At 38.3% G+C, this 16082-nt stretch overlaps 1 protein-coding gene across 5 annotated transcripts in view; it reads right to left on the bottom strand.

The window, feature by feature from the left end:
* Positions 1-16082, bottom strand: part of map4l (microtubule associated protein 4 like) — a 127160-nt gene that overhangs the window by 67959 nt on the left and 43119 nt on the right. For 4 of the 5 annotated variants that reach the window (XM_061732855.1, XM_061732857.1, XM_061732858.1 and 1 more), the window contains exons 3-5: positions 11224-11298; positions 8960-9037; positions 3981-4220 (exon numbers count right to left, since the gene is read on the bottom strand). In XM_061732855.1, the coding sequence (XP_061588839.1) occupies positions 3981-4220; positions 8960-9037; positions 11224-11298 (393 nt within the window). The remainder of the gene's footprint in view (positions 1-3980; positions 4221-8959; positions 9038-11223; positions 11299-16082) is intronic. The other variant, XM_061732856.1, reaches the window with a different exon arrangement.

Below are 16082 nucleotides of genomic sequence, written 5' to 3'. Positions count from 1 at the left end.
CTCGATACAGGTTCTTGTCTGTACTTGTATATTATGTACTTGTAAAACATCATTAGTCACAGCCAAATAAATGTTCCAGCTCAAAGTCTGCATCCAGACATTATGGTCAAAAGTCTTGGCTGCATTCAGTGGTGTGGAGCGTACACTTTGGATGGGAAAGTATCCTAGGATGCATTTCAAAACAGGAAGCTGCCCTGCATTAACCAATAGATGAGCGAGGGTTATTGTTCATTGTTTGTTATTGTACCATCACAAGTAAAGGCGGTAATGCAATATTCAAAAGGTTCAGTTTATTTAGCAGAGTACAGTGTGAAATTTAACTTGGACCAGCTGAATGTTGCAACCCCAATCAAACCAAGTCCCCAATTGTACCGAGTCTACGGGGCTTCTAGGTATGAAAACAGTTTAAGTTCACAGCATTCAGTAGGTCTGTCTTAAAATTCCTTCTGATATTTTCAGAATATTTATCCCTTCATTCCCAACAAACTTTACTTATAAAACGGCTTAAATACAAAAGCATAAAGCTTATTAAAAACAAGGACTATAAATAAAAGTTTTACCAGAGGAACTCAGGATCTATTCTGAATCATTTCATTATTTGAAGTAGTGCATTTTATGGTCATGTAAACTTTATATTTTTTCGAATACATATTATGGAATACATGTATTAGTATTAGTAGTTGAACTGTGATGCCACCAAGTACATTGCTGTTCAAAAACACAAGGGCTGAACAGCGTCCTCTGGTCCTCCAAAGGACATTCTCCAGAGCTGTACTTGTCAAGTACAAACTTCAAATTACAGAAGTCCAAAGTTAGTGTATTTGAAATGAGGAGAAACAACCATGCACTCTCGTGTGATGTGTTGTCTCCTGTGGTCAGAAGTGGTATGGCTACATCAAGTAGCTTTAAGCAAGATTTGATTCCTCCACGTTACTAGATACCCACTTTAATGAAATAAATCTCTATTTATCTAAAATACTTCCAGCAAAAAATATGAACTAAACATAAACAATATTTTTTAAAGAAAACTGACAAACATTCAACAACTTGTGACAAGTATTTCAAATATATCATATTGGTGATTGGTTGACCTTACACGTAGCCATCAATATGGGAGTTTTTACATTAAATTGTTCTCTTGATATTGAAACTCTTGCTAATGTTTACCGATGGCATTAACGCTTTCAACACGGGAAACTGCTGGAAGACATACTGATAGGTTTACAGCAACTTTTCACAAGTATGTGAAAGAGTTTAACACACTCCTCTTTTAATTTAGTAACAGATGTGAAACAAGATCAAATTTAAACTTTTTGGGGGGTAGGTAAAGTTGCAAATCAAGGTGCAACATACACTCCAGGGTTAGATAAGGGCTATTTAAAAAGATTTGGTTTTAAGTTTTTAAGAAAAAACCAAAACAAAAAAGAGATCTGCAAGTGGGAAAAGTATGTGAAGATTGACTGTATCTTGTGTGTTATGCTTTGCGTAGCGATGACTGTTCAGTAAAAGCTTCCTGTTGATCAGCTCTGAACATCAGTTTGGATTAACTCCTCTACAGTTGACCTTCTGGCTTCAGGTCCTTCCACAACACAGCTGATGGATTAAAGGGGACATATGATTTATCTGTGCTGGAGGGCAAATTTTTAGTGTCTGAAGTGACTACCGCATTAAAAAAAATGTCAACATAACCCAACCTTGTCACTTTTGTTTGGGACAGCCTGGGTTCAAGTATTTCCCATCCGCTTACTGGTTAAAGTTTGAAAGATAGTGTAATATCACAAACCCAGATCAGAGTAGAATTACCCAACTTTCCCATCTTTATCTCCACCCAACTTCAGATGATGCTCTAATTCCTGTCCCTAAGAGTTAACACAGAGCTTTAAAACCAGTTCCACATAATTTGCACTCTGCAGAAGAGAAGGTTGGGCTTGAATCCACTGGCTGACTCCATCCCCTAAACCTGGCACCTGAGAACAGAGCTCCAAAGAAATGGTTGAAAAGGAAGCGGTTGCATGAATCTCTCGGGTATTTTTACTAAAGCATGCCAACGACATTTTTTTTTTTTTTGTCATAATACGTGTCACTGAAGGCCAAGACTTTGATTTTGAGTTTTGAGTTTCCTTCAGAATTAGTCCATACACCGCTGTCTGGGTTTTAATTATTAATTATTTTAGAACTCATTGGTGTAGGTCCAGTTTTACTGCAAGTGAAATAAATATTTCTCTCAGTAAATATGATAAGAAATGTTACATTTTTCATTGTGTTTATTTGGGGAATTCAGAGCGTAAATCTAATTATGGTCACAATTATGCAACATGCAGACGTTTTGAGGCTCCACTGTATGTGGGCGTAAGAGGCTGCTTGAAGAGATCAAAGCTGAAAAGATCCTCAAAAGAGAGGTTAAAAGATTGGATTTGCTCGACTAAAGAGAAATCTCACATTTCATTCTTGATTGTCACACATTATATAAGAGGATTTTGCAGATTGTCTGCAGGTATTTTATGTGAAGGCAGGGTTAGCTGTGCTCAGGCTTCAAAACAGCATCACTACAGGCTCTTCCCTGAAAATTTAATGGGCAGCAGGATGTTATTTTTAGAGTAAAAAAAAAAAAAAAACTGCATCTGTTATTTTTAAAACACAGTGAAACGTCTGATGAGACAACCATTAGTGCAGCTTTTAACAGCTGCTGCTTTGCAGTAACACAATTGTTTTCGGTCTTTCCTGAGCTCATAAAAATACTTTTAGAAGAAAGTATATTGTACTTATCTGCATTTATTGATGCAGTATACCTGCGACTGGACTTTGATTTGTGATGTACTGCTTTTGCTGTACACTGTGCTAAGAAATACATAGAAAAGCAGAAGCCTGTAGGTTCCTGAAACCCCACAGAGATGAAAGGTGTTAAAAGGATCTACTACTCTGCTACAACAGCCGTCGTCTTTTAATGACAAAGTTTCTTCAGTGTGAGGAAATCCTAGCAATCCTAAGAGGGTATAAAGAAAAAACATCACTACTAAAGACTGAAGTGTGCTACAGAGTTTGATGTTTTGTTTTGGGTTTTTTTTCACCTGAAATGAATAAAAAAAAAGAAACACTACTCATCATCCACCTATCAAACGTACAGTCTTTCATTGTTATCATAGTCATTCTTGTTGAGGACGGCCCTTGAGACTCAACTGCACACAAGCGAGTTGAGCTACAGTAGCTCTCTTATACTACTTAAATAAAACAGAGGATAAGGGATGAAAATTTAATTTGCGTTCTAAATATCGAGCAAGTTCAACCTACAGTGGCGAGTGAAATAAGTATTGGTAGTGCTGCAAGAATGTCTGGTTTAGTTTCTTACCATGCAGCTTCAAAGATGATTACACATGCAGCACCTGGTTTTTGTGGGGGGGTTTTGCATGCCAACCAAAAAGCTAGCTGACGTTCAACTGTTACTCACTCAAGCATCCATCTAGTATGATTAGCCTGAGCTATTTGTGATAACAGGCAACAAGCAATGTCTCGGAGAGCATGAACTCTCCTACAGGGAAACATTTTCTCTTCAGACTGCTGCAAATAACGAAGGCATAGCACCTGTGCAATGCCCTCCGTGTTTATTATTCCAAGTGGCCAGTTTGACTGTCATCTGAAGAGCGAGGTGCACCGAGCGTAAAAGCCACGGGGTGGGCAGTGATAAAAAAAGGCAGAGCTGGGGAAGTTCCAAGTGAAAACAGCTCGAAGAATCTGTCCTATGTGATCACGATGTTTCCCAGCTCCTGTCACCTCCTCCCTGCTGCAGGAAGTCAAGCCTACTTTGCAAACTTAGTTGAGAGCAGATCTAACATATAATTAAATGTAAGATACAGACATGGATTTAGATGTTTTTTTCAGACCTTGGCTCCAGCGTTATCCTCTTAATTAACTGTAACAAACTGACTCCGTCCTCCGCTGCCCCGTCTAGTAGTACCACATGCAACAAACCCACTTTCTGATACCTGCAGACTGATCCATTGCGTGGAATCCTGAGCCACCGGAAGAAAACGGATCGCTGGGTTTCAGTGGACTGCTCCCACCGAGGTTACTGGGGGTTTTGTTGTCCACACCAAAGAGGCCTGAACTCTTCTGGGCGTCCATAGCTGGACTCATCCCGGTCTGGCCCAGAGAGGAGCCCATGCTGGTCTGGAACGGGGGCAGGCTGGGTCCTGTGCTCATGCCCATCCCAGACTGAGGGAAGCCTGATGGAGAGACAAAGCACAGAGATCCGTCACCGACAAAAAAAAAACAAAAAACACACACTTTGAAAACAGAATATAATGCTGTGATGGGATTTTACACAATTACTACTTGCTGTTAGGGCTGGGTGATATGGACCAAAAGTCATTTCTCGATATTTTCTAGCTGAATGGCGATACTCGATATATATCGATGTTTTTTCTGTGCCATAATTGGGGTTTCCCCCCAAAGCATTATAGCATAGCATCTCTGTTAGCATCTCTGTTAGCTTCATTTTTTTCTGAGGCAAACCCTTAAAAAAACAGTCAGTTTTAATACAAAGCCTCGTGCCAAATGTCACACAGGTACCTTTATTAACAGAGGTCTGCACAATATCAAAATGTATAAAACAAATGAAATAAAAATAAACTGCCTGCATATATAGAATAAAAATGCTTCTTGAATAAAATAAAACAAATATCCCTTTCCTGCATAACAATTAAATTAAAATACACTGTGCAATTAATACAATGTAGACAGTAACAGGCAGACTTTTCCACTGAGGTTGACAGTTGTGCAAATAACAAAACATTTGTGCAAATCTCAAATAAAACATTCAAGTCAATTTGTCACAAAATAAGCTTTATCAAAATCATTATTTTTTTTTTTAATCGATATAAACGATATTGTCTCGTACCATATATTAAAATATCTATATATCGTCCAGCCCTACTTGCTGTCCTAATAAAAAAAAGACCACAACAAAAAAACCTGCAGAATAGTTTTTTTTTTTTTTTAAATGATGTGAGCTTGACTGCCCTAGTGACGATTACAGCATTTACTATATAACAGCAACATCCTTACTTGAATTCAGGTTTCTCAAAAAATATAATAAAACTCACTTTGTCACTTGGTCTCGGATTATTCCTTCACTGTTCCTATATGTTTGGAAATCTCACTAATAACATGTTGCCACTATGTTTCAACTGCTTAATTATGGAGGAAGGTGTTTTGAACTGTTTAAACGTAGTTGTCTTTGTAACACATCTGTTGGGTAATATCTGTGCTTAGGCCACACCCCTTTTATATTCAGGAGGTGTCTTTTCTGAGTTTCACAACTTCAGAATCTAACACGGTTGCTACTTGCATTAACAAAGACTAATTGTATTGTTCTTAACAGCTTATTTTATACACATTAAGTTAGACATTAGCATTGTTGTTCTGTTTGTATCAGCTGGTGTGTTGCTACGCTGTTTGTACAACACATCCAGCATAATTATGAATTAGTATTTCTAACAACTAGCAGGACATGACATCTGAAAATCATGACACATAACAAGAGTCTATTCAGAAATCTGCTCACACTCAGCTTTTCCACACGATTTGTAGTAAATGTATTACTATTGTGCTGTAAAAAAAAACAACTAAGGAAAATAAAACACTGCTACAAGTAGGCATTATGTTGTTGTTCATGTTGTCTGAAAGCTTGATGGTTGAAACATCTAAGGGTGGTGGTTCCAGAAAGCCATCAAAAGCGACTCAAAGCTATTTTCTCAGGTGTTGCATTTACAGGGTCTATATTTAGGGCCCGAGCACCTTCAGTGCGAAGGCCCTATTGTATCTGTAGGAATTTTTCTTTCTTTCTTTCTTTCTTTCTTTCTTTCTTTCTTTCTTTCTTTCTTTCTTCTGACGAAAGGAGGGCCTTTTTGCCCCCCCTAAACGTGCCCAAAAAGTCACCAAATTTTGCATGCAAGTCAGGCCTGGCGAAAAATTTGATATTTAATGGTTTGCATTAATGGGCGCGGCCTAATGGCTCAACAGCGCCCCCCGGAAAACTTTGTGCCTCAAGCCCCACAATACGGTTTGACGTACATGCACGAAAATCGCTACACACCTGTATCAGTACACAACTTAAAGAAAAGTCTCTTGGCGACATGGCCGAAACCGAACAGGAAGTCGGCCATTTTGAATTAATCGTGTCACTTTGGCGCAATTTATGCCATTCCTTCGGCAGTTAATACGGCCCGAACCGTAACGTGCACCCAGGTGTGTTATACATCAAAATGTGCGTCTCCATCCTGCGACAACACGCATTACTTTTCTCTTTCAAAAGCGTTACCGTGGCGACGCTAGACGCCAAAAAGCGCGCCCACCCTTCATCTGATTCGTTCAGACAGAAAAAACTTTGCGCCTCAAGCCCCATAATACGGTGTGACGTACATGAAGGAAAATCGGTACACACCTGTATCATGTCGCAACTTAAAGAAAAGTCTCTTGGCGCCATGGCCGAAACCGAACAGGAAGTCGGCCATTTTGAACATTCTGAATTAATCACGTAATTTTGGAGCAATATATGCCATTCCTTCGAGAATTAATACGGCCCGAACCGTAACGTGCACCCAGATGTGTTATACATCAAAATATGCGTCTCCATCCTGCGACTACGCGCATTACTTTTCTCTTTCAAAAGTGTTACCGTGGCGATGCTAGACGCCAAAAAGCGCGCCCCCCTTCATCTGATTGGTCCATATTTGATAGTTCCCCAAAAGGCACCAAATTTGGCATGCAAGCCAGGCCTGGCGATAAATTTGATATTTAATGGTTTGCATTAATGGGCGTGGCAAAATGGCTCAACAGCGCCCCCCAGAAAACTTTGTGCCTCAAGCCCCATAATACGGTTTGACGTACATGCACGAAAATCGGTACACACCTGTATCATGTCGCAACTTAAAGAAAAGTCTCTTGGCGCCATGGCCGAAACCGAATAGGATGTCGGCCATTTTGAATTAATTGTGTAATTTTGGCGCAATTTATGCCATTCCTTCGGCAATTAATACCGCCCAAACCGTAACGTGCACCCAGATATGTTATACATCAAAATGTGCGTCTCCACCCAGCGACTACACGCATTACTTTTCTCTTTCAAAAGTGTTACCGTGGCGACGCTAAACGCCAAAAAGCGCGCCCCCCTTCATCTGATAGTTCTCCAAAAGTCATCAAATTTTGCATGCAAGCCAGGCCTGGCAATAAATTTGATATTTCATGGTTTGCATTAATGGGCGTGGCCTAACAGCTCAACAGCGCCCCCTAGAATACTATTATCTGCCATAACTTTTGAATGGTATGACATAAAGAGTCGTGGGTGGTGTCATGGGACTCGGTATTGAGTCCTTGACCATAATTAGTGAAAATTAGCCCCACCCCTTCTTTTGATTGGTTGTCCCTATTTCCTGCTATAACTTTTGAATGGTTTGACATAGAGAGTCGTGGGTGGTGTCATCAGACTCTGTATGGAGTCCTTGACCTTCATTGGCTTGAATTAGCCCCGCCCCTTCTTCTGATTGGTTGTCCCTGTTTCCTGCTATATCTTTTGAATGGTTTGACATAGGAAGTCGTGGGTGGTGTCATGTCTGATATGCTTATGGGGGGCGGTGGCCGTGAGTGAGAGGGCCCGTTCATCGCTGCTTGCAGCTTTAATTTTCTGTTTATTTTTGCTTCTCAACCAGCATGACTAACATACTGTTGTACCAGTGAGAACGGCAGCTGGTAGTAATGACAACACTGACTTGCCAGGACATAAAGAGAACTGGTTCTCATTCTCAGGGTGAGAAATTATGCAGAAACATGAACTGAAAGAACAGAAGCAAGCAACAGAAATGTGATGTTCCTGTACAATCTCTGTCTATTCTGACCATGTAGTAATGTATTCATTTTGCTTTGTTCCATGAACAGACGGACAGCGAAATATATGTGTTCACTAGGTCGACTCGCGATGTAGCTTTGGATGTTGCGGGTATAACAAGATGGTGAGCTTTCTTTTTGGACTGTGGCTTATCTTAACTTTTTGCATTTTACAGTGTTTAGTTTTTTCTTCCTGCTTCATGCAAACCTATACAGCTATTGCATTGTATAGAGCATTTGCTATTTGTGCAGCTATGTGCATGAAGAAGACAGCATACAGAATGATATACCTTGAATGTACCAAACATCAATCTCGTGATCTGGTATCACGATGACACTAGCTAGCACCTAAAAGCAGGTGTGGAACCAAATGATAAGAGCCAAATGATAGGAGGACGTGGGATGGCGGGGATTTTGGAGCAAGGGGTTAAGCTGAGCAACATACCGTATTTTCTGGACTATAAGCCGCTATTTTTTTCATATGTTTTGAACCGTGCGGCTTATACAAAGGTGCAGCTATTCTGTGGATTTTTCTTCCACCGCTCGGGGGGCTCTAACCGGAATTAGAATCAAAACTAAGACAAAATGAATGCAAAGAAGAATACGCTACTTCTTCTTTAGCAGATAGAAGTAGGTAGAAGCAGATTTCAAACAGATAAATAGATAAATAAATACCGGTTATTTTGTCTTGGTTCTGTCCCGTTTTAATCAGCAAAGTTGCTGCCGTGTTAAAAGACACTGTTAGGAAAGGATCTATTTAGGTACAAACATGTACATCATTTACAGTTCAAAATGTAAATATCTAATCTAACAACATAAATATCTGCGGCTTGCATATCTTTTTTTTTTTTTTAAAGAGTGGGTGCGGCTTATATGCAGGTGCGGCTTATAGTCCCGAAAATACGGTATATATGGTAACCATGGCTCTGAAGCATTAAACAACACAATGTAAAAAGTTCTGAACAACACCCAGCTATTTTCTACAGGTCCAGCTAGAGAGGAGGGAAAATGTTAATAATGTTCAACCAAGTTTGTAAGTTAAAGCTTCAAATAGTTTCATAGGTGAAATAGAGAAGTAGACCTAGAAATGAGTCAGGCATGCTGCTGTCCTTTGTCTTGCCCAGACTCCACTGACCTGCCATCCCACCCATCATGGGACCTGAGACACAGACACAGGCAAATGTGGAGAAAAAAGCACAGCAGGGGCAACACGTTAGAAGCATGAAATGGTAGCAGCAAAACGAAGGGAAGTGAATGATGATCAGCAGTATCAAGTGAAGCAGCAGGATGGACCATACAAGCAAACAGTGAAAGCAAATGTCAGATGTTGCAAATTTCATCAGCTAGACCAGGGGTCGGCAACCCAAAATGTTGAAAGAGCCGTATTGGACCAAAAACACAAAAAACAAATATGTCTGGAGCCGCAAAAAATTAAAAGTCTTGTATGTATACAGTAAGTCTTAGAATGAAGGCAAATGGCGAAAGGCGAAATGTCGAGAAAAAAGTCGAAATGTTGAGAAAAAAGTCAAAATTTCGAGAAAACCATTCGAAATGTCGAGAAAAACATTGGAAATGTCGAGATTAATGTTGAAAAACAATCTTGAGAAAAAAGTCGAAATGTCGAGAAAGAAGTCAAAATTTCGAGAAAAAAGTCAAAATTTCGAGAACAAAGTCAAAATTTCGAGAACAAAGTCAAAATTTCGAGAACAAAGTCGAGATTAAAAAGGAAAGGAAAAAAGAAGAAAAGAATAAAAGGAAAAAAAGAAAGAAAAAAAGGAAAAAAAGAAGAAAAAAAGACAAAAAAAGGAATAAAAGAGGAAAAAAAGGAAAAAAGAAGAAAAAAAGAGAAAAAAAGGAAAAAAAAGAAAAAAAAGGAGAAAAAAGAAAAAAAAGGTCAGACATTTTTTTAAAAGCTCCAGGGAGGACAAAAGCTGTATGAAAGTGTATGCAGTTAAAACCTGATCAGTTGGTTAACTTGTGCAAGTGGCTTTGCCTATACTGTTTTAGAGAACTACAGCTTTACAGGTTAACTCAGTTTTTACAAAGAAACAGCATTTGTTACCTACAGTTATTTAAGCAAATCTATAGTTGTGAATTCCTTTTTTTCCTGGTACAGCAAAATCCAGGGGAATTTGCTCTGTTATGTCTTAAATCTGATATTAACCATCCTCACAATACAGAGAGACAAGCGAATCATTTTAAACCAAACACTTGAAGCTGCTCCATGGAAGCGTTGTGTCCAGCCCTGTATTTTTGTTTTGTTTTTATCCCCAACAACGTCACAATAGTGTTCACACAACCAAAACAGAGAAAGGACAGCTCAACACTGTTTGTTTGGAAAAGAAAAGCTCCTAAGCAGAAATGACGAGGCAACTTTTGCAATCACAAAGAGATGTACAGAAAGAGTTTAATATCCAAAGAGAGTACAGCCCTTTGCCAAAAGCACCCAGGCAAGTCTAAGGATGAACTGGGGTCCGTCATAAGCAGAAACAAGGGAACATCACTGCCATGGCAACACTGCATCTAAAAAAAACAAAAACAAACAAATCCTCTGTGTAGAAAGAGTTTGTTTGTTTTTTTTGTTTTTTTTAAGGATGCAACGTCCTGTCATCCTTGCAAGGATGCAAGGATTCAGGGATGCAAGGACAAGGACTTTTAAGGATGCATAAATCTGTGGATTTAAGGATTCATGACATTATGATCTATTGTCAATAATAGTGTTGGAAACTGCTAATTTCTTTGAATATATGATGTTTTTATTTGCAGATTTACAGTTTCTATTAAAACACTAACCTACTGTATGAACAATAATTTATGATCGAGTTATTTCCTAATAGAGTTAACAAAAATGTATAAACAACAAAAAAGTTAAGGACTAATTATGTAGTTACTTTTTTTATGTTTTTTTCTTGCATAATGTGTTATTTTTCCTCAATCTTTCAAATGAAAGAGATCAGATGACATTATATTCAATTAAACTCCTCTACTATTCAAGTCTTGAAGTGTCATTTAGAAGGTGGTTCATAGCTGATAATACGTCACCAACTCTGTGTTGACTAGAAAGAGCAACATCAGCTTAACTTTAAAACCAACTTTTTATTTTAACTTATGAGGCAACAAACACAATAAACTACTTGGATATAACAGTTGTTTTAAAGTCAGGGCCCTTCTGGACGCTGACCCTGTGTACTTCTGGTGTGGAGAGCAAATACATGGAAAGGTCAGGCCAGAATTGTCACAACTGTTAAGTGTTATTTTGGGATTAACTAAACAACAGAATTTATTTCAGTGCTACAGTGATACAGTGAATGAATACTACACAACTTGCACTCCATGAACCCTCACCAGACAGGTAGTCAGAGCTGAAGGGGGACTGTCCCGGTGGGTCTTGGCGGCCACCAGATGACATCGTACCAGGACCTAAAGGAGGGAAAAAAAGAGTATCATCAATTTCATTTTGTAGACCATATTTGAAGTTTGACGTTTGAATGAAGTTTATTCAGTCATGACAACACAAAACACAACACCAAAAAAAACATTAACATTTCATACAAAACCAATAATCATGTGTTGAACAATGACTGAAAAGGCATAGGCTGAAGCAAAGTGCTTATAAAAACCTATCCTATATTACCAACTTTCTTTTTGTGGCTACCGACCTCCAGAAAACCAAAAAGAGAATAGAAAAGCAAAGAAACAACAGAAAAGCAAAGAAACAACAGAAAAGCAAAGAAACATTAACAGATAGTCAATTGCACTTATAAGCTTCAAAAATAGCTTTACAAACCATTTTCTTAAAAACCAAAAGAGAATGACATGTTTTTAAATTTATGTTGGCATCATTCCAGAATTTAACTCCAGTAATGGAGACACATCTCCTTTTCCTTTTTCTCCTTTTTCTTTTTTCTCCTTTTCATACCTTTTTTAGCTTTTTGTACAGTGAAATTGCAGCCTTATTGATGATACGTATGGCTCATTTTTGAAGTTTTATTATTGAATTTAAGGTGGTTTTAAAGGTGGATCCCCACAATTCCACACAGTAAGATAAATAGGGAACAATCAATGAGTAGTAGATCAAATGCAAGGCCTTGGAATTCAGTACATTTCTGGATTTATACAGGATTGCGAGTGATTTTGAAATTTTCCCTTTAATGTATTCAATGTGTTGTTTCCATGTTAACCTTTGGTCGATGACAACCCCAAGGAATTCAGTCTCAAAAACCCTTTCAATATCAACATTACATATTTTTGATTTAATATTACCATCACTTTCATTTTGATTCCCAAAAACCATGAATTTTGTTTTCTTACTATTTAAAGATAATTTATTAACATCAAACCAAGTCTTGAGATTTTCCAGCTCCCTTTCTACACAACAAAAAAATTCCCTTAAATTCGTACCAGAGCAAAATATTCATATCAATGATGTGCTTACACTATTGTGGGCCACAGTTTTTGTTCAAAGTTCATATCAAATGTCGTATACACTGTTTTTACTTTGTTCTGCTGCCAGTCATAACCTACATGTAAAGATCTCAGATGTAAACTATCCTTTTATTCAGTGACCTACATTTCACACGCACTCCGCAGTCTTTTCTTGAATCCCCTCCACGCCGTGACTGAGACAGACTAAAAGCTGCAGCTGAATCAGTATCTCCGTCACTCTGCTCTGTCAGCTATTTACCAGGCGAACAGGTGCTGCTTCTGCGGACCAGCCTCTCCTGATGGTGAGTGTGTGCATGTTTCATCTTTTGACAGAGAGGCAAGTAGACACTACACGTTGCTGAGGGGGCTGTCACCATGGTTACGCAGAAGGAGGGCGACAGCATCTCCGGTTCCCTTGGAAACACCTTCTATCCTCAAATGTGCCTTACAGGATCTATGGCTATGCACCATGGACTGATGCATACACACACCAAACAAGCTTAAAACAACTCACTCAGGCATGTGGACTGTAGACAGGGTCTAAAAATACACATCTGATGTTGTTATAAGAGATAAGTGCTGCATAATAAAAGAAATTGAGATGATGATATAATCTAGTTACTGTAGAGAGGGAAGGCTTTATCCATTAGCTCGCAATGAGCAGCACAAAATTAAACTCACAGTATATCATATTATTAACATAACAAGACACTCAGGCCGACTACAGGATATTCTTAACTTTACCCTGAGTACCATAAAAAACACAATATGCACTTTTCAATAGTCCATCCATCTGTCTGTCCATTCATCCATCCATCCATCCATCCTCTGATTCTAATCCTAGATGGCTGTTCCCAAGTCATCCAAAAGATATGAACAGCTCAGAGTCCAGTGTCTGCCCTGAGGCCTCCTCTGGGTAGGACATGTTCCAAACATCTCCCCTAGAAGCTATCTGGAGGACATCCTGACCAGAAGACCAACCACCAACTGGCCCCTCTCAGTGCTGACAGGCCACAACTATTAAGAGCTCCTCATCTTCAATCAATTCAATTCAATTCATATTATTTAGTATCATTGCTATTACAGAAAGATGGTTTAATATTGATAAAGGTATTGCTTTTTTCTCTCGATGATTATGAATTAAGCTATATGAATAGAGGAAAGAAAATGGGGGGTGGGGTTGCTTTATATATCCATAAATCAATAAAATGTATGGTTCTAAAAGATATGACATGTGCAATAGATGATACAATGGAATGTTTAACTGTAGAAATTCATAATAATAATAAGAAAAATATCATCGTAAGCTGTGTATATCGATTACCTGGTTCAAATATTGAATGTTTTAGTGAATGGATGGAGAAATTATTTTCCACTGTAAACCAAAAAACATTAATTATCTGTGGTGATTTTAATATTGACCTATTAAATCCAACTAAACTGAAAATTATAGATGACTACTAAGGATGAGCACAGTCACCTTTAAGTAAACTCAGTATGTTTTCATTTTTTCCGGTATTCACTAACTCATGGTTGGAACATAGACTGACTGGTACATCAACATATTCACATTTCAATTCAAGTCCCTCCATTAATCATGAAAACCAGCATTTACTGTATATGTACAGCAATTTCAAATCAGGAGTGGGCAACCTGCCCTTACCCTACTGTTAACCACAACCTCAGATTTGGAGGGGCTGCTTTATAAACACAACAGCAAACCGGTAAAAAAAAAAAGTATTCTCTCATTAAAGCTCGTACAATTGATTAAAAAAAAAATCTAAATTTTAACAGGCATTTAAATTATATAACTTTCCAGCATTATTCAGCAAATGAATATAACTGCTGCAATTTATATGCTTGAAAGGTAAGAGGAGCCAAGTTCAAGTGTTTTAAAAACTGTTTAAAGGTTCCACCTAAAGTAAACATCATATTTCATAAACATACCATTGACTTTGTAGTCTTGATCCGTGTAGTAGCTAGTGATTCAAATTATAATATAACTGTTGTGAGGTAATACAATCAGTACATATTTTTCCGTCGCACGTAATGATAGAATTACAATGTTAAGTAACAATTACATTTACCTTTGGGAACTATCGCATCAATAATGTTGGAGCTACTTATGGATGCAGAATGTGCGGCTGCTTAATGGATGGGCTATTTGCCTCCCAGCTGACACTTGTGGTGGTAAATTGTCTGTGTTTGACTGACCATTGGCTAAGAGAGGCAGTTTTAAGTGGCTACAACTGTCATTCACTTTGGTGGAGGCACACTGTGACCACTGCAATTCATTATAACTGTTACAATTTATGTATCTGTCCATGGTCCTGATACGGGTCAGAGAACAGTCAGTTCAGCCTAAAATCAAAGCTATGATTGAAGTTGCTAACCATGAATTACCAGCATATTGAGACAAAACAGCATAAATGGTGTTTGTATAGCCTAATGCTATTTGAAATTGAGTTTTCTAAAAAGCTGTTCACTGTCAAAGGTTGTCAGGGGAAATGAGGCCACATATTTTTAGCATTCATCCAGTGTCAGTGTAATGGTGGATACATCATGAATAATTAACTAGTGCGCATTACATATGCATTTGGACGCACTTGACTGAGTGAGAGTGTGTTGATGAGAGCCAATGGTTCTCTCTGGTTAAGTGCATTTTTTTTATGTAGCAGTACAGAGACAGTGGAAACACAGGCTGACAAACAAGCAGCACTAAACTGCAGAGTCATCCTAGACCAAACACCACATGACTCTTTTCTTTGTCTGTCCGGTTCTCCTCTGTGTCAATCACTGTTCAGCTACCAGCCTGCCCCTCTGTGTTGTGTCTGTTTTCCCTCCATATTTTCATGCTTTTCATGCCACGAATCTCCTTCCTTTCTAGTCTGATGTGTTATATAAGATGTTGTTCTATCAAAGTTAAAAACATACAGTCCAAATATAAACACACAGTCACGCACACACACACTGAAAGCCTCTACAGCCCTCTGCACTCAATTTACCATTCACTACTAGGTCACAATACTGGGCACTTAAGCCACTGAAGGTGAAACTAAACAATAGCAGTTGCTCAAAAGTCTCATGGTCAAGATTCAACGTGAATAAACCTAATTTAACCTGAAGTTTACATTTTTTCATTGATTCAGATTAAATAAAACCTTGTTAAGGAATTCATTGTTATAATAAATTGACTATTACTATAACAGGCAAACGGAAAGTATTCAGTATTTTGAGTATAGTGACATATAAATTCAGTCCAGAAACAGCTTATTATTGGCCTTTTCAGATTACTTAACTCATTGTTCTGTAGTTATGAGTCTTGAAGTCATCTGGCTTTTCGCATTACGTGACTGATCACTGACAGATGGTCACAGACTACAGGATCTGACAGTGATTGGGTCATCCAATTGTTCTTTAAAACTCCATTTTATCAACAAAACAAATGGAGAATGGGGCATAATCACACAAAAAACACAGCTAATCAACGAGGAAACAAGCTATGCAAGCTACTTGTGCAATAATTTGTTCAGAACAATAATGAAAAAAAAAACAAGACAAAGAACATGGTAAAAGATGGAATTAGCACATACAAGTAGCAGAGATTGTGTGTGCTACAAAAATAGATTGAATGTGAGGAAAGTATCTTTTGGAATGAAAACAGATGTGTACTGTATTGTGATATAGCAAGTGTGCATCTTCCTCTTGGTTCATTGATTTCTCTTTTGGGATTCCCTGCCTCAAAGTAGACACACCTGATGCATTGGCCTGTCATTGGC

Source organism: Cololabis saira, chromosome 10 (genome assembly GCF_033807715.1).
Source record: "Cololabis saira isolate AMF1-May2022 chromosome 10, fColSai1.1, whole genome shotgun sequence".
Lineage (NCBI taxonomy): Eukaryota > Metazoa > Chordata > Actinopteri > Beloniformes > Belonidae > Cololabis > Cololabis saira.
The sequence above is the reverse complement of the archived record's forward strand: the minus strand, read 5'-3'. Positions and strand labels throughout refer to the sequence as shown.